The 18,823-nt window shown below is 41.9% G+C and overlaps 2 protein-coding genes across 3 annotated transcripts; one reads left to right on the forward strand and one right to left on the reverse strand.

Annotated features, from left to right (window-relative positions):
- Window positions 1-2,001: 2,001 nt before the first annotated feature.
- LOC137781137 (sperm-associated microtubule inner protein 4) lies at window positions 2,002-5,820 on the reverse strand. The gene is made up of 9 exons (XM_068569719.1): window positions 5,682-5,820; window positions 3,962-4,070; window positions 3,812-3,883; window positions 3,708-3,737; window positions 3,403-3,593; window positions 3,230-3,315; window positions 2,950-3,115; window positions 2,730-2,818; window positions 2,002-2,643 (listed from the first exon to the last, which is right to left on the reverse strand). The coding sequence occupies exons 1-9, from the start codon at window positions 5,818-5,820 to the stop codon at window positions 2,002-2,004; spliced, it is 1,524 nt and encodes a 507-aa protein (XP_068425820.1).
- Window positions 5,821-6,880: 1,060 nt separating this feature from the next.
- Window positions 6,881-17,538, forward strand: pde11al (phosphodiesterase 11a, like). 2 transcript variants are annotated; one of them, XM_068569808.1, is made up of 20 exons: window positions 6,881-7,944; window positions 8,565-8,774; window positions 9,874-9,963; window positions 10,133-10,273; window positions 10,416-10,480; window positions 10,657-10,777; window positions 11,012-11,087; window positions 11,173-11,240; window positions 11,367-11,459; window positions 12,894-12,944; window positions 13,054-13,200; window positions 13,305-13,412; window positions 13,773-13,882; window positions 13,958-14,048; window positions 14,823-14,923; window positions 15,130-15,207; window positions 15,309-15,372; window positions 15,563-15,637; window positions 15,808-15,891; window positions 16,012-17,538. In XM_068569808.1, exons 1-20 carry the CDS (start codon window positions 7,168-7,170, stop codon window positions 16,300-16,302), a joined length of 2,841 nt encoding a protein of 946 aa, XP_068425909.1. In that variant the 5' UTR covers window positions 6,881-7,167; the 3' UTR covers window positions 16,303-17,538. The 2 variants fall into 2 exon arrangements, with proteins under 2 accessions (XP_068425909.1, XP_068425910.1); XM_068569809.1 differs by having other exon boundaries at window positions 8,616-8,774.
- Window positions 17,539-18,823: the final 1,285 nt, after the last annotated feature.

Consider the following 18,823-nt stretch of genomic DNA (forward strand, 5'->3'; position numbering starts at 1 on the left):
TGCAGATGCATTTCCATGAATATATAATAGTTATTTATATGTCTTCTGTTTTTGTGGTATTGTAGATGTTTTACTGTTTTGTTTTTTACCGGTTATTATTTATATTACTTGTTTTTATTTTTTTTTTATTTTTTACAAAGTCTCCTGTGTGCACTTTACCCAGTTTGCTGCTTGTAATTCTGCAAACGTCCTCACTGCGGGACTAATAAAGGAATATCTAATCTAATATTACATGACTGTGTCCAGTTACAGATGAGAAGTTTGATTGTTTTTACTAACTGAAATGAGATATTAAACATGATGAATCACCAAAAAGAAAAGATAACCAGCATAAAAACAAGCAACAAAATGAAGAACTGACATAACTTGTGGCCGAAAATGCTGTAACACCGCCCTCTGCTGGACACATTGTTGAATCACAGCTTTTCAGGTGTCCTCATGGCATAATAATAGATAACATAACTCTAAAACAATTTCTGAGATAAAAAAAAAAATATTTGCATGCATAGTGAGTGACTCAGCAGATAAACAAATGTAGATGTCATTGAATGGAACATAAGTGCATTTCTTTAAATAAAAATGCAGGTTTTGTTGTCTGCACAATAGCAAAAAAGGACAAAAACAACAATAAGCAACAACACTAATCTTATCTTGGTTAGAAATTGCATTGCAACAACATCTGCAATGTCGACAATATTCAGGAAGAAAATTGTACTGGTCTATCTCGCTGTGAAAGCCATTATCTTTTTCTTTTTTTCTCTCCAAATGCCTGAATGAGAGGCTGTTATATCACACAAGGTTGCAGGCTTGCTGCTCAAGGACTTTCTGTGACAAAAAAGCTTTTGCAGAGTGTCGGCCTGACTGCAACAGATTACATGGAAAAGGCTTTTTTTTTCCCCTTTTCACACTGGCGAGCTAGAAGGTTACTGCAACACCTACGATACAGAGGTGGATTCCATAACACAGCCAACACAAAGCTCTGGGGTGAACTCTGTGTGACATTCAGGGGGAATTATCATCTTCATAGAAGTTTTCTCCCTGTGAAATTTAAAAAAAAAGGTTACAGAAAAGACCAAAGTATTCATCTGTGCAGCATTATGAATTTACAGCTGCTGAATATTCCTTCAGTTTGGACTGTTCAGGCGCACTGAACTCACAGAAGTGAGCTTTGAAGGCTGTTTCTTTTATTTTACTCTTACAACCAGCTGTGGCTTAAGGGAGCCTTTTATAAGACGGTTATTCTATAATACATTCTGAGCTGGAATAAAACTAGCTAATTAAATGCTTAGAACCAAAGAGCAAATCAACAATGTACTGCAAATATGCTGTTTACTATAATAATTAGTAATTAGTCAAATTTGCAATCTGGAAAGTTGCTCAAAACAGAATATGAATCACAAACTATTCGATAATGAGCACATGAGGATTCTTACAGCCTTTATTGTCTCTCTGTTTTCATATCTTTTGGACTCTAATGTTGGAACTAAAACTCCTGTGACCTTATTGCAATCATTTTATTTTTTTACATTCAAAAACATATACTAGAATTTGACTGATTTAATGTGAAATTTGGTGTCTGAATTCAACCAATCCGGGCAACCTGTTTTTTTTTTTACAGCTTAAAAAAATATATATCATAACTGTATTATCTTGATATATTACCTTCTATTACTTTTACTTGATGCAGTTCTTTCATATATTAGACATTTGAATTCCTCTTAATATATATATATATATATATATATATATATATATATATATATATATATATATATATATATATATATATATGTATGTATTTTTTAATTTCAAGAGGAAATAAAAGCCCCAAAATTCAGGGAGCTGATTTTAAAAGTACAATGGTTCCTTATATAAACTTTGTAATCTTTAAATTTCAACATTGAGAATATTAATGAAACGTTAGATATCAGCTTTACGTCTCAGTTTAAAATCATCGCAAATATGATTTGCCCCCAGGTGTAAAATAAATCATGTCCAGTATCATCCATGCAGGTAGTAACAGTTGATCCCGTAGAAGTTGTGTTTCTTCCCGGCGACAACATTGTCCCTCAGGTTCACAGCAGCGTGGCTGATGGAGCAGTTGAAGTCGCGATGGGCCTTCGATTTACTGAAGTTATTTTGAAGGTCCCGGAGGCGGAGAGCCGCGCCTCCTCTACCCACGGTCCCAACTCTGTCCACTGGGCGAATGCCAGGCAGGACATGAGGCCTTGGCAGGATGCAGAGGTCAGACACACTTCCTGGCAGCTCTCTGCCCTCCGCCAGCATCTCCTGCTCTAAAACTGCCCTTGGTGATAAATCAGCATTAGATTCGGTACCTGCCAGTTCTCGGACCACGGACGGCTGACTAACGCTTGAAAGATGTCCTCCACGCAGCTCGGTCATGCTCTTCTCCCGGTCGACCGCCATCTCTTCCCGGGAGAGAGGGGAGGTGGTGTGCATGTCCAGGAGTTGCTCTGCACCTGAGATCCCGGCAGTGTTGTTAGCCTCTGGGTTGATTTGTGACGTGGATAATTGTATGTCTCTCTCCCTGCCCTCATACAGACTGCAGGTGCTCCTCTGCTGTCTTTTTCTACATCCTCCTCTGGGTTTAGAGGGGACAAATACAGGAAAAGACCTTTCTCTCTGAAGGGAGAGGAATGTAATAGGATTAGTGTTGAATAGAGCAAATGTTGCTGTAAAAAGGTGCCTCGTTCTCAAGGTTTTTTTACCAGTGGTGCGGCGTGTGTATTCATCCCAGTCATGTCACAGATTCTTTCCTTGAAGTCGTCTATCAGAAGTGGATTTGCTGGCCCGGATCCTTAGAGAAATAAAATACCAACAGTATTATTGTGTTACAATCATTAATTAAATATTAGATTCAGGTCCACTCCCGACTCCAATAACTCTTCTGTCGCTAACATATTAACGTATACGTTCAGGCTTCTGCACCTGTGTGGTGCATTTGGTAGGAGGTGACCCATTGTGCCCGCTCCAGATTTTTCAGCATGTTGCTCGTCCGCTCAGATAACGACAATTCCCGGTGACGAAGTGTAGGGTTGGGTAGCATCGTCTTGGGAGGAGTCGGGTAGAATACCTGGTTCTCTCCTTTCAACGGCTTCGTACGCTGAAGGAAGAACATTGGTCAATTTTGAAAATGATGGGATCAACTGTGATTAGATCGATTAGATAACCTCAATGACAATGTGAAGCGATGTGTTGCATCACTCGCATCTAAGAAGCCGTGTTCTCCAGTCCACGTAACGCCTTTCTTCCTGTTTTTCGGTGTCTCCAAGACCTCATGTCTGTATGGGCCACCTGCACATGGAAAATAAAGACATAGTATACTTCTGTGGATGCATATATTCTCTCGTCGCATTTAACCTCAACATGTTTCACTCGTACCGATAGTTTTACTCAGCAAAGTGACGTCCGGCGCCTTAGTCGGGACAAGGGGGTTGAGGAAATGTTGAGAAGCAGCTCTGACTCCTGTTTCATGGTCATCTGGGGAGCGGAAGGAGGGGAACATTGCAAACTGGGAGATGTGGGATGAGTAGGGGTGCTGTTTTGGAGTTGCTATCTTTATCATTTTCTCCCTGTTGGCAGAGAAATAAATAAAGATGGCGCGTGTCAAGGTTTGAGGCCCACACAAGAACCTTTAAATGCAAGTAGCGAGCTTTAAATTGGTCTATTAAAAAGAAAGTACTCACACCATATTTATATCAGTTGGTTTTGGTATGCTGAGAAAAGAAACAACCTTAATATTAACCTTCATGTTATTAATTACTATTGTGATAAATCAATAGCGACTCACAGCTGGTCATTGAGATAAAGTTTACTCTTCTTTCTGCCAGTATTGTTATAGCGTTGTTGACCGCTGGTGGGCCTGCAAAGGAAAAACAACAATCTACAATTTGATGTCTTACATGTTTTTTATTTCTGTGCAGAATGTTTTTGCACTCACTCGGTTACGATGGTTCCTCCACAAGCAAAGTGAGAATGGCCGTTTAAATCAGGCGGGATGCCGTGGTTTAGGGAGGCCTTGGGCTCCATCTGGCTGCTGGGTGGTCTGACTCAGAACAGAGGATGAGGAAGGCAGGATGAAGACATGAGGGAAGGATCAATACATGAAGGAAGATGATTCATCCAAATCGGTGTTGAAAATATTATCTGCTCATCAATGTTGTTGTTTTATCTAATCTTTTTTTAAATCGTGAGTGTTATGCCCACTTATCTGGTGATTGAAATACTTCCCACCAGTTTATCACCCAACTCATTAAATACATTATATTTACACGCATGAGTATGTAGTATATTATACGCTAAAACTGCAAACATGTAGGCTTCTCAAAAGCATTCTCTGTCATCTGTGAGCTCCGGTGAGGCCTCTTCTAATGATCTTTTACTTTAGTAACCATTTCTAATCATGAAACACAACAAAAATCCAACAGTTACGCAAAGGAACCCCCTAAAACACAATGTCGAGCTCACGTACCTGGGCAAGGAGGAAGAGATAATGGCAGAAAAAAAGAAGCCTGTTTTCTTCTGCTGGAGCGGATATGCAGTATTCTTGTTCAAGAGCAGAAACGTTGACGCTGTCTTGGACAGAACAGGACTCCCTCGTCTTCACTTGTGACCAGTAAACTGGGTTTGTATTCCTGGGACAGCCAGAGTGATGATGTTACAATGAACAATAGGATCGGAGTGACACCCAATCCAGCCCACCGCACAGAGATGTGGTTTAAAAAGCTTTTGTAAAACACCAAAGACTGAAACATCACAACACATTTTCTTTGCCAAGTCCAGACAAAATATAACCCGCAACCTTCTGAAAATGTTTTTCCCCCACAGTACTAACTGAGGATGGGGGTTGAATGGGCTTATATTTAATATCACATCAGTTAATTCATATGCAGTGGGTAATCACGGCTCCGGATGCCCATCATCCAGTTGTCGAGTGTGGATCTGATAATATTACACGTTCACAGTTTGATGAACTCATACAAGTAAGAGTGCAAAGAACGAAAATCAAGCCGGGCCGCCTCGACACACGCTGACACCAGATACAAGCTGAGCCCCGTGCGGTGTTTGGTTGCAGGAGTCGTGTTTCTTTGTCTCCAGTCTTCGGCGACATAGAAACAGTTCTACATTCAGACTGCACGCCCAAGACAAAGCTCCCGAACTTGTTCAAAGGAAGGAGACTTCAGTCTGAGGATCACCCTGTTCTTTTTATTGATTTAGACATTATGTGCTCATTTTGTAGAACATCTTCTTCTTGGGTTTGGAGGACAGCGAGACGTGCACTGTCCGTGGGACTGTTACTCTGCCAAGCCTCAGCATGCAGGAGTAGGGTTCATTTGTCATCCGAAGAATCTGATTAATGTAAAAATGACTGACAGTAACCATAATGTAAATAGTTTCCCCCATTTTTGGAGGGAAATGGCAGTGTTGTGTCAACCCCTCATGAGAAAATGAATCCTTGACTTTAGAGATCCCAGAAAGCCGGTCCACATTTTGGGATGACTAATTCTTTTGCATACTTTACAGTAACGTGAAAAATACTTTGTCGACACGAACCAACTTGAAAACTTAGCTTCCTATATATTTGACTATAATTTTAAATACTCACAAATAAAAGTGCAAATCAAAGTTAAAAAAAACAACTCTTTATCTGAAACGTGTACCTTCAAAACCTTTGGAGCAAATCTGCTGCATCAGGATTGTGTGGACATTTAAATGATGCATCTGCATCCTGATTGGTCCACAGATGTACTGCATGTCACATCTCCACTTCACAACACCGATAGGCACAGAAACATACATTTTCTAATGATACAAATGTGAAATATCCAAACATTATCAGAAAATAAACCTCAAAACTGCATCTAAATACCAGTTTTCAATCGGCACACTGAAGACGTTCAGTATAATCAATGCAGCAGCTGCTTCTTCTCGGACATAACTGCTTTCAAAGCTGCAAGGTTTGCCTTGTTTGTTGGCACTCACAAGACCCACATTCTGCATTCTGCTTTTTAATTGGGATTCCCAAAAGACCCAAAAGTCTCAGCAAAACACCAAGTCCTATCAAGCAGCCTAAGCTAAGTCCAGTAACCAATTACCCTGCTCGGCCCCAGCGGAGCTGCGTTCTTTGCATTACTTTCCCTGCTGCTGCATTATAAATCTGCCACAGCCTGCAGTGATTTCCCTATAATATAAACATATTGTGCACATGGAGGTTGATGCTTAACCCCGACAGGGTTGCACCCACCAAGTGAAGTTCAACTTCATCTGAGGTTCTGTCACCAAAAACCTCTAATGAATTAATTCAGTTCAACAAGCCATAAAGACTGCCAGATAACTTAAAAATGAGCGATGTGACCCTCGTGACCCCTGAAAGCCAGTAGCCAGCAGCCCAGGTTATCAATTAGATTTGCTAATTTGATTTTGCCACATGGCCTGTGCAGCAAGTCTCCAGCCTGAACACTGGCCTATAGTGTAGCATCTCTCAGTGACAGTAACAGTTGAGGTTGAGTTCAATTTGGGCGACTAAAACCATTTGGTCATGAAGCCCTGGCAGGTTAAAAGACATCCTCTTCCTCAGGGCCAGGAGCCCTTGGGCAGTTGGTTAAAAAAAAAGAAAAGTTTTTGTGTGTAAATTTGCACATTTGTTCATTTACACTGTACCTTCCAAAATATCTCATACTCCTGAACACTCCTGTGCTTTGCCTGCACATTTTCCTAAATGAAACATTAAATTCGTGCTCTGTTTTGATTGGAGCCCTGCTGAGGGTGTCTCTAGTGGTATTGAATAAAGAGAGCGAGCGAACAGCCGACCCTGCAGTTTCTTTTTCATTTCCAAGGAGAATATAGTGGCTGTGTTTGAATAGTTCTCCCCACAGACACTCCATCTCGACTTGACTGACAGCTGTAACGTCTCTCGGTTTCCATCGATCCGATCCGAAATAAACTGAATCTGTTCGACTCCTTTAGTTGTTAGTGTTTGAGGAAGGAAGAATGTCTCACAGAGGGAGATGAATGAATAAATGTTTTGAGGCCATCACTTCTCTGAGAAGCTCGGCTGCAGCAGCCGCATCACCCTGCCATCCACTCCTCTAACTCCGGTTCCCCTGCACTTGAGTGTCTCCCTTGGTCCGCGCAGCAGCTTTCAGCATGACAGCGTTTGACTTCTCGGACATAGAAGCGTTTTTGGACTGCCACCCAGACCTCTTTGAGGAGTATCTCGTTCGGAAGGCGAAATGTGATCAAGTTAGCCGATGGCTGAAGGCGCATCAGCCGCTGAAAGTGTCCACAGCCGAGGAGAAGCGCGGCGCCGCCGCCAGGGACCCGCTGTGGACGAGCAACCCGGACGGGCTCCGGCGCAGATCGTCCCACATGGAGCTGCGACGGAACTACGCCCGGTCCAAAGCCACCACCGCCCACCGGACCTACGACGAGCATGTGAGTCTCAGCGCACACGAGTCCCAGTCCAGCATGAGGCGCCGCGCGCTCCTGCGTAAAGCCAGCTCGCTGCCTCCGACCACCGCGCACATCCTGAGCGCCCTGCTGGAGTCCAGGGTCAACGTGCCACAGTACGCTTCCAGCGCCATCGACTACAAATACAGACTCAAGGAAACGAACGAGAGGGAGTTTTTCTTGGAGTTAGTGAAAGATATCTCCAATGACTTGGACCTGACAAACCTCAGCTACAAGATCCTGATCAACGTGTGTATCCTGGTGGATGCGGACAGGTGTTCGCTGTTCCTGGTGGAGGGACCCGCGCACAAGAGGACACTGGTGTCCAAGTTCTTTGACGTTCACTCTGGCACCACTGTCAGGCCATCGTCCAGCACCCTTAACTCCAATGAAGTGCAGGTGCCATGGGGGAAGGGTATCATTGGATATGTGGCAGAGCATGGGGAAACTGTAAACACCCCAAACGCATATGAGGTGAGCCATATGATGGAGACATTACTCAACTTAGACTTCATTGAATACAGACATACAGTGAAGCTATTCATTTATGATGTGGGGATCAGACATTTGTCATTATTAAGTGAAAACATTCCTACATTAATAGTATCCATATGTCCAAAAAGAAAGGAATACATTGAAATCAGTTGTTTCTTGAGCAGAACTCTGCACAACGCGTCAAAGAAATGGAGAACGGCTGTGATTTCTTCAATTATATCAGAATAAAACAACTTCTCTCTATAATATACAAAGAAAAAGGCAATCATGCGTTACAATTCTTCCCACAAGGATCTCAGCCACATCATTATATCATGGCCCCTGGGCTGCATGGGAAGCTAAGGCAACATGATTATGCCGATCCCCCTGAGGTCTGTTACTGCAATAGTGTAGATATGTATCAGGGGCATCAGGGTTGTTTTTTTTCTGCTTAAAAGCATGAAGCCTCCAGCAGAGCCGTGAATTCAATCAGCCAAACAATTGTGCCTGGGCTTCTTTATTATGTGACAAAATCAAAGTAAACCCCAAATATTATGTAGCCATGTATAGACAGAGTAAAACGTCAAACGTGCTGGTTTTGGGGCACTTTGAAGTTACAGGCTGTTTGTGTGTTAATCATGCATGCTTCACATACGTGCAACATGTTGCAGGACCACCGCTTCAGTGACGAGATCGACAAGTTAACAGGATACAAGACTCAGTCCATCCTCTGCATGGCCATCTGTAACAGCGACGGGGAAGTCATAGGTGTTGTACAAGCAATCAACAAAAACCCCATGGGCACTCCCTTCACCGAGGATGATGAGAAGGTGAGCTTCTGTTCTCGGGACATTTTTCCCATTCACACACATTTCATCCGCTATTTAATATCTTCAGTGTTATTGTAGTTGGTTTGACCATTAAGGGCATTTCAGAGGAGCTGGAGTTGAAATTGGATTCCTGTAGAACACACACACACAGACACACACACACACACACACAGATTAACACTTATTACATTGAAGCTCGTGAGCCATGCAGCTAAAAAAACACTGTTTATTATTTGAATCTTCTTAATGTCTGTGAAGAGGGCCCGAGTGTTCCCTCGGAAGCCAAACGCAAGAAAAAATGAAAGGAGGAGGTTAACCTCTTTCTCGAGTGTGGAGCATTAAATACGTCTGGCTTTGCAATATATACGCACACTTAGGAAACACATTTTGAGTGGATACACTTTAAATTGCTCCCTGAGCAATCTGCTTGGAATGGGTTTGCTAGGATCTGTGTGTATTATTATTTATTTTTTTTACTGTTCCACAGCTTAAATATGCATTTTCATTCTGCAGTTTGATGATGAGAAAATAATATAGTGTGTATCTCGTATATGTCAAAAGTGCTGGCTTCTTTTAACTGCGTGGCCCGACACTAAAAAAGAAAAGGTATCATTTGACACACACTTTGGAGTTAGTAAAATGAATCATCAAACTCTTTATGTTTATTCACCTTTAAGTTCAGCTGCACTGAGATGCAACAGTTTGTCCACAAGGTGGCAGAATAAAGTTGTGGAAAATCATTTTAAGCACTTTTTATAAGACCATTTTATTGTATGAGAATCTAAACACAACTCTGATTAAAGTCAAAGTAACTGCTTTTATGGTACAAAGACAGTGACAGCTTGATCTGACAGCTTATCCCGACATTTTAGGGCCCTTGATGTCTCACTAAAGCCCTTTTTTCTCCAGATCAATACTTCATTAACAAGGAATCTATTGGAGAAAATGTGTGCAGAAAAGCAGCAAACTCCATCATGGCTTTCTTCTCCCATCCCCACTGACTCTTTTTCTTTTACCCAGTTTTATGCCCTTTTGTTTCGCATGCAAATAGCTCACATCATTATTGATTATGCCTTTTTTTTCTGGTACTTTTACTCAGGTTCTGCAGATGTATCTCCCGTTCTGTGGAATATCGATTTCCAATGCCAAGTTGTTTTCAGAGTCTCGGAAGGAGTATGAAAGGAGCAGGGTAAGAGACTGTGAACTGTGCATTTTATAAAACGATCTTTGGTAGTTTTATAGACAATGGAGAATCAGCAGTGGCATTAAATGCTTAGACCTAGGGAAACTCCACAAGTTTCAATTTTGTTATCACTGCAATGCACCTAAGCCAGAGGTGACCTTTCTCGCCGCCACAGGCTCTGCTGGAGGTGGTCAACGACCTGTTTGAGGAGCAGACCGACCTGGAGAAGATTGTTAGGAAGATCATGCAGCGAGCGCTCACCCTGCTGCAATGTGAACGCTGCTCTGTGCTTCTCCTGGAAGACATCGACTCACCCGTAAGGCTACGTTTGTTCTTTTCTAGCCTCGCAGATTCATTTCCATTGGCTTTCCTGTGAAGAACATGTAGCTTTTCTTGCGCAAAACTCTCCTATGGTTGTTGCCGAACGTCATCATTGCTGATACAAGTCTCTTCTATAGGTTGTGAAGTTCTCCAAGACGTTTGAACTCATGTCTCCGCTGTGCAACATGGACCGTGACATCAGGTGAAAGGGACGCCATGGACTTATTATCCATTGGAGGGGGCGATGCCACAAAAAAAAGCAACACGCTCCTTCAATGGCTACATGTGATGCGCATTCATACAAATCCATAACACTCTCAATAATTACTGCTGTCGGACCTGATTATTGTTTCCTGTTTGTGTTATTGGGGACATCAGCATGGAGAAGCTGTCGTGCTCCGATTGGCTGATCAATAACAGCATTGCTGAGCTGGTGGCGTCCACAGGGCTGCCTGTGAACATCAGCGATGTGTGTCAGGACCCACGCTTTGATGCTGAGGTGTGGACACGATAGTCTGCATGGACACACACACACACACACACACACACGTGCTTCAGGCTGCAAGTAGACACAGACACACACATACATCACAGACACCAAATACAACTAATATATGTGTTGTTTTTTAAATTAATGGTCCACTCAAATAAAAAATGTGGGCTCAAAAAAGTCTTGAACATAAATTTCTCAAACAAACACAAACTTGATGGTCGCAATCTCCTCTATTTTCAGGCTGATCAGGCCTCAGGATTTCACATCAGATCAGTGTTATGTGTCCCCATCTGGAATGGGACTCATCAGATAATTGGTAAATTGACGAGAAATAACCAACGTGACCTCGGGGGGGAATCTGTTTTCATATTGAAGTCCATGTGTGTGTCGTTTCTCCCTAGGGGTCGCACAAATTCTGAATCGCCTCGACAGGAAGACGTTCAATGATGCAGATCAGAGGCTGTTTGAGGTTTGTTTTACAGCTGTTCCATCCACACTTTAAGTGTCGGTTGTTGCATTGGATACACACTATGGCAATTTTTTTTCAAGGTTTCTTTTGTGTGTGTTTTTCACCGGATTGTCCTTTTGTGTACAGGCATTTGTGATATTCTGTGGACTTGGAATTAACAACACTATGATGTACAATCAAGTTAAGAAGACGTGGGCCAAGCAGTCCGTGGCACTGGATGTAAGCGCTGCATCATATTGATTACAGACAATTTCTCTTTTTATTTTAACCATAATTTCATCACTTTGTGAGATATACGATATTAGGAATAGGACTTTTTATTCCGTCTCCTTTCCCATCATTCCCGCTTCTTGTAAATGTGAAATAACTAACACAGAGGTAAAATTACAGAGATATCCAACCTGAGAACTTCACAGTCAGGCCTATTTTTATTTCCAAAAACGCTTTGAGACGCCCGTCAGACAGCAACGCGGCCTTTAGCGGTTGTCTGACACACACTGCGCCTTCACATAACTACGATTTAAACCCGTCCATTATTAGACGCTCAGAGAAAAAGCCTCTGGAGTGTGATGACAGGGACGCGAGGTGAAGGGACCAACAAGTAGAGGATACCGATGTTCCAGACCAATGTTTGTGTCCCAAATTACTAAGTTATTTTAAAGTTATGTTAGTGGTGTTTGTCACATGTTTTGCATACTTATATTACATTGGTTACATTTGACTTTGTATATGTACTTTTAAGCCAAACCATTGTGTTTTTCGCTAACTTAACTCAGTGGTTTTGTTGCCTGAACCTAAACAAAAGTTTTTGTTTGAATTCACAACGTTAACCACGAGTTTACTGTGACTTACCGTGCGCCGGGCTAAGCAGGAAATTAGAGAGCAAAGGGGTCTGAACAAAGCGTCAGTATGTGAAGAGTTGGACTGAGAACCAGGTGGTTAGTCATGTGAATATATTGTTTACCAATATTTAAATTATATTGCATTAAAACATGCGCTAAGCTGACTCTATTTCTCAATAAAAGTGCTTAATGAAGTTAAACAATCACTGAGACGCTGAACTTTATAGCAGCTGTGCTTTGAAATGGATGTACTTTCATAGATGTATAGAAGGTATTCTGTAAATTAAAACAATCTAAATGACTTTGAAAAAAATAGCCGAAATGAAAAAGGGATTTTTCTTACATCTTATTCGTGTGGGGGAACAGTAACTGAGGAAAGTAATATCACTGATTAATTATCTGCGGCTCTGTTGCCTGATATCTAACCTGAGCAGTCGCTTTATCCTCAGCAGACATGGTTCTGCTTCTAGACTATAAATATTTCAGCTGCTTTCAATAATTCATGATAAATACATGTGCCGGTCTGCTCGGCTCTCCTCGGAGGCAACACTGCTGTACTTCTGTCACATAATCTTTGCTGTTTCTTTAAACACCAAATGGATTTCCTTTTCTGTCGGGAGAGCCAAAGTATAGCAACACATTGGTTTTGGAATGACTTCATTTCATCCTGATTACATAACAAGAGAGGGAGGAAAAACAGGCATTCAAATCCTTGGATCATTTATTATCTTCTACAGCAGCGTCTTTTTCAGAGTTGGTCTTATTTCCACTTCTATAGCATCGGAAGCTCATGATTCATATTTCTTTTCAGATGTTGTCCTACCACGCGACCTGTTCCAAGGTAGAAGTTGACAGACTTAAGGTAATCTCTGGAAGGAATGCAAAAACTGTCTGAAAACATGTTTTCGTGCTTTTCCCTCCTCCATCGCTGGCCCCGTGTGATTGACAGCTCTGTCCTCTGCTCCCCTAAGGCAGCAAAGATCCCCCTGAGCTGTGAGTTAGGCATCGATGAGTTTTACTTCAACGACTTTTCTTTGGACAATGACGCCATGATCACCGCGTCACTCCGAATGTTTCTGGAACTTGGTGTCGTCCAAAAGTTTAAAATTGACTATGAGGTGAGGCCCTTGTATGTGTCCCGTGTTATGTTTGGTAGGCGCTAGCGTCCACAGTGTATATGATATATGTATATTATCACCTGTATGTCTGTCTTTCTTTCGAGGTGTTATGTCGCTGGCTTCTGACCGTGAGGAAGAACTATCGAACTGTGGCGTATCACAACTGGAGGCATGCCTTCAATGTGTCGCAGTGCATGTTTGCTATGATCACAGTAAGTTTCACGATCTCCAAGTTTCATCCGACACAGTCAAACTGTCTACAGCAAAGGCCAATTCACACCAAAATGAAAACATCCAAACTTAGACCCTTGATGAGGATTGCAAGCTGTGGAAGTAATGATTAAAGTCATGAGGAAAGTACGTCTCTGCCGATTAAACAACCAGTCACTCAGCAAAACCTCATTAAGAGGAAACATCGCAGGAGAAACATTCAGTTTATCTCCTCTCCAAGCCCATCCTACGCACTTAAATGGGCGTTAAAGTGTGAATAAAACCAAACAGAATGAATAGGGAATGAAAGCTGCTGCAAAACGACCGGGTACGAGGGTGCCGAGCTGCTTTTCTTTTGGCAGACGGCCAGCTTCCGGGATGTCCTCTCAGAGGCGGAGATTCTGGCCCTGATGGTCGGCTGCCTGTGTCACGACTTGGACCACCGAGGCACCAACAACGCATTTCAAGCCAAGTCAGTGAGGCCGGCCGACAGTACGACGTGTCTGACAGGTGTCTGAGAGTTTCACTGCTCTGTTTTGTCCTGCAGGACAGGTTCTGCTCTGGCTCTGCTCTACGGGACGTCAGCCACCCTGGAGCATCATCACTTCAACCACGCGGTCATGATCCTGCAAAGTGAGGTCAGACCAGTGTTTTTCATTTCATTACAACGCTCAACTAATTTGGAGGTTTACCATCTGAGCTGAGCTTAGTTAGCTTTCCTTGACTAAGTGTTTTACTTGAAGTGATGTATAACATTTTGTGAATACTTACTTGTTAAGGATGTTTCAAGTGCAATTCAGATTAGCCAAATCATGCGATGTTTTTCACTGTCAGAGAAGCACCGAATACGATGTTACAAACAGCTTCAATATCATATCCTGGTGTAATTTAAAGTCTATTTTCTTGTCTGTATAATTATGGCTCAGTGCCACATTGCAGCAGTATGCTAGTGTGCAACACGTGTCCTTCGTTGGGACATATGACATGAAATCACAGGTGTATAAAATAAAAAAATGAAAAATGAAAAGCACCGTGATCCTCCATGACGTCATGCTGGGTCACTCGTTGGAAACATTTCAACATTTGATGTGTTTTTGAGGACCGGGCCACCAGAAAGCCGCCGGTGTGCATGAGAGTTTGGGGAAGGTGCGGGCGGCGACCACCGGTGACGCTAAGAGACTGCTTTGATCAGTTCCTCCATCAGGAGCTGTGTTCTCTATTGATTTATTTGAACAGAGGACAGAGAAAGTCTATACACATTGCTAATTAGCATTGATAATGGGAGCCGCATCTGACAGTGAGCGATGACTTTACCAATTGGCTGTAAGGAGTCACTATTTTAGCCACTATTATTTATCCTAGCCTGCTTTTGTGTATACATCTATATGCTATTGTATTTCTTCTCCTCACAGGGTCACAATATCTTTGCAAACCTCTGCTCTAAAGAGTACAGCAACATGATGCAACTATTGAAGCAGGCGATTCTCTCCACAGACCTAACTCTGCACTTTGAGTAAGTCGTCTTTTTAATGGATTCAGAGCTGAAGTGCCACATGATAAGTAAAAAGTTAAGACTGAAGTAGATTACTACAGATGATGAGATAAACTTCTACAGTTCATTAGAAGAATCCACATTTCGGTTCCTGTGCTTGTGTGATGGAAACCGTCTTCGAGTGTGTTATTTTGCCTGTATCCTTGATGGTCTCGTTGCATTGTCAGGCGCCGAACCAAGTTCTTTGAGTGTGTTCTGTCTGGAGAATTCAGCTGGACAGATGAAGGACACAGAGAAGTCCTCAGGTTTCTAGCTTTGTACTAAATCAAACTCATTTGTGCCCAAGTCACTTTAACTGTGAAGAGCCGAACAAGTAACGAGAAACAAGCTCTGATGTCATCAACAGGTCCATGCTGATGACAGGATGCGATCTGGGCGCCGTCACTCGTCCCTGGAAGATATCCAAACAGGTTTGATGTTTCTCACTTCTGTGCTTGTATGTTTCAGGGCCCGGAGATGTAGAAATATTTTTTCGGAATTTCATTTCAAAACGTACCTGCTTGTATACTGACAGTTTTAGGCTCTGGGAGTATTCATTTCTAAAATACTGAAATGTGAGTTGAATAATTATATAATGATGGATGACATTTGTGCCACAAGGTTGCAGAGCTGGTGACGAGTGAGTTCTTTGAACAGGGTGACAGAGAGAGGTCGGAGCTGAAGTTGACCCCGGCGGTAAGTGAGCAAGCTTTAAGAGCCTCATTTTTAGGATTTCTTTCCTTTTTATCCCTCAGATTTCTATCCATTTACTCTCAAACCATGTTCTCTATGTGCCCATTTTTTGTCAAATGATTATGATGAATGTTTTTGGTCATGGATAACAGAAGAACATCACCTCTCTGTAGGCCATATTTGACCGCAATCGCAAAGATGAACTACCTGTCTTACAGCTGGAGTGGATCGATGGGATCTGTAAACCTCTTTATCAGGTGGGTGAACCTCGGTATCTAAAGTTCAACTCATAGTGTGGGCGTCATTCTACAATTTAAACAATAAAAACATTATTTGGGACTGTGAATATTCACTGTACTCTCCTCTGTCGCTCCCAGGCAATGCTGAAGCTCAACAGGAAGTTGCAGCCGATGGTCGATGGGATGGATGCCAATCGAATCAAGTGGCAGGAGCTCTGCTCCTCCTATCAGGAGACACGCAGAGCCTCAGTGTCCAATCCGAGTGGAATATCAGATCAGAGTCCCGAGCCCCATGAAGCTGCAGATACAAATCGACACCTCGACGCCACAGAGACTCTGGAGCCAGTTGAAAACGCCAAGTGTGGGTCAAAGTCAAAGTGCGGTCAGGATGTGAGCAGCAGAGTAAGTCAAGGTTCCTGTGATGGTTAATCAGCATCAGCTGGAAACAGGGTATCTGCAGGAAAAAAGGTAAAGCAAGCGGAGTGTTGAGTAAAGGTTTCTCACGTGGGACTCCTCCCATAGCCTGTGATTTTCCAACAAATGCACTACCCCGAATAATTTTTACAAATCGGGGTAGATGAAATGCAGTTTTCATCTGCTGAGCACATTGCTTCTCCCAAGTGTCACTGTGTTAAAAACTCAGGAGTGTGATTATTCATGTTGGTCAAACTACACTTAAAGGGCAGTTTCCTATCTCTTTCTATCTATCCATCTATCTATCCATCGATCCGTTCATTCATCCATCCATCTATCCATCTATCTGAAGGCTTTAAACTACTGAGATGTATAAGAGTGAGGGACTACCGTTGAAACCAAAGAGGGCCACTTTCTACTGTAATGTTTTGTCACGGGAACTGCCTCAAATCCATGAGCCAATTGGAACGCCTTTACAAAACAGAAAGGAATCACTGTGATTTCTCGAACACAAAAACACAAATTGCCATTATGAATGTCGACCGGAGCATGATCTTGTTCCTGAATGTTCCTTACTGTCTTACCTCGGATGCAAATCTTTGGCTGCATGGCATTATTTTCTATGTTTGTAGGTGAACCAAGCCTTCGGCCGTCTACTTCTTCTGTGACTTGCATGAGCATCTGTTGAGGAATTAGGTATATCATGTGAAAGGGGAAATGTTAATTTATTGAGGGAAGTTATTGATACAAATTTAACTCTTCAGGCTGATTGTGTGCGTGTGCGCGCGCGTGTGCGTGGTTGAAATACCTCCCAACTCTTTAAAAAGTACCGACACAGATGTGTGCCACATATGTTTATGTATTCATGTTTTTTCTATTGTTGGAGATTCACCAGCATGCCGATTATGTTAAAAACTGCATGTGTCATGTTTGATGTTAATACTGGACATTATCTTGATGCCTTTGACTGCCCTATGAGATTTGCTTTGCATGAAATCACTGGAAGTTATTTACTAAATATTGTTACGTACGATTATTGTCACTGTACTATTGTCGTTGAGATCAGAGAAAGATTTCTATTTTCGATCACAGATTATACCAAAATTATACCCTCATTATTTTTCATACATCGGACTCAATATTTATGCAAGCTGTAGAATTGGCATTTTCTCCAGCTATTTATAAACTGTCCACTAAAAGGACACTATTAGACAAGACAAGAAAGTGCTACTGATAAAAGGGAGGAAATCAATCTCCAATCTGGTTTTGTGAATAAAATGCTGTGGCATGGCAACTGATTATTTATTGTTATTTGTGATTGATGCATACATGTAGATTTCCATGGCTATTGTTCACAAATACTTAAAGGTGCTTCATACGAGAGACAGAGCCTTAATATAAGAAGAACACAACTGTTTGCTATGTATAGCTAGATGGAGCAATGTCTGTCTGAGCAGTGAACTCCTCCGTGTGAGTTGTTATCCGAGCTCCTCCTTGATTTGTTGACAAAGTTATGCATTTAGTCCATGTTAATGTACGTGAGCATCACCCACTGGCTCGCGTACGCCCTCTGCACCACACTGAACTCACACTGAGGTTCTGACGAGGCTGAAAAGCTGAACCGACATTCTGCTCCTCTGACATCCATCAACATCGAGACAACCGTCACACATCCACAGTCACAGGAAGATGATTCAACTCGATGCCCTGTGTCGGTGACGGACTGCCCTCTTTATTTATCACGCGTCAACATCTTCTCAGTGAACGATTTGAAGGATTATCAAGAGTTGAAGTTGAAAATATTTCTTTTTATCATGTGTGTCATACTTGAGACTCTGGATATGGATATTGATAGTTTCTTTGTGACTGAAATACAAGATTTGCATTTTGGATGCTCTGCGCCATCGGCTTGGTATTCTAAAGGGATATTTCAGATTATTTGAAGTGGGATTGTATATAAAGTACTTATGTATTGCTCAGAGTTTGGAGCCTCAGGCTATTAACACGGGATCAAAGTAATGTACAACTTTGGACTAAGCCAAAAGAAGAAAAGCTCATCTAAAAACAAATCTATATCCGTTTAAGTATACTATATATTGTTTTATTTTCCACACTTTATCTTCCCTTTAGACAGTTTTCTGATGGGTAATGAGCTGAAAATAAAACTTTTCTATAAAACAAAATTCCAGTTCCCTGTCGGCAAATATTCTAAATATAGCGTGAACTAATATTGATCTTTTTATGTGAATATTAACTGGCGAGAATATGTTTTGCTGATGTAGCCGTCCACAAAAACTGCCTATACATTGCTTTGCACCTAGCCTCTTTAAAAAAACAAACTGCACTATCCCTTTAAAAACAGTGCGCAATATCCATAAAACAAACAAACAAATATTAACAAACATTAAGCAGCACTTCATAAATCATCTCATCATGGAGCTAAAAGACTCAAACTCATCTGTAAAATAAAATGTCGAGAAAACCACGTGACCTGAAAGGTGACGCTGAAGGTAACTCCTCCACGAAGCCAACAAAA

The sequence above is a fragment of the Clinocottus analis genome, unplaced genomic scaffold, assembly GCF_023055335.1.
Source record: "Clinocottus analis isolate CAN_PGR_092001 unplaced genomic scaffold, fCliAna1.0.p SCAF_9, whole genome shotgun sequence".
Taxonomy (NCBI): domain Eukaryota; kingdom Metazoa; phylum Chordata; class Actinopteri; order Perciformes; family Cottidae; genus Clinocottus; species Clinocottus analis.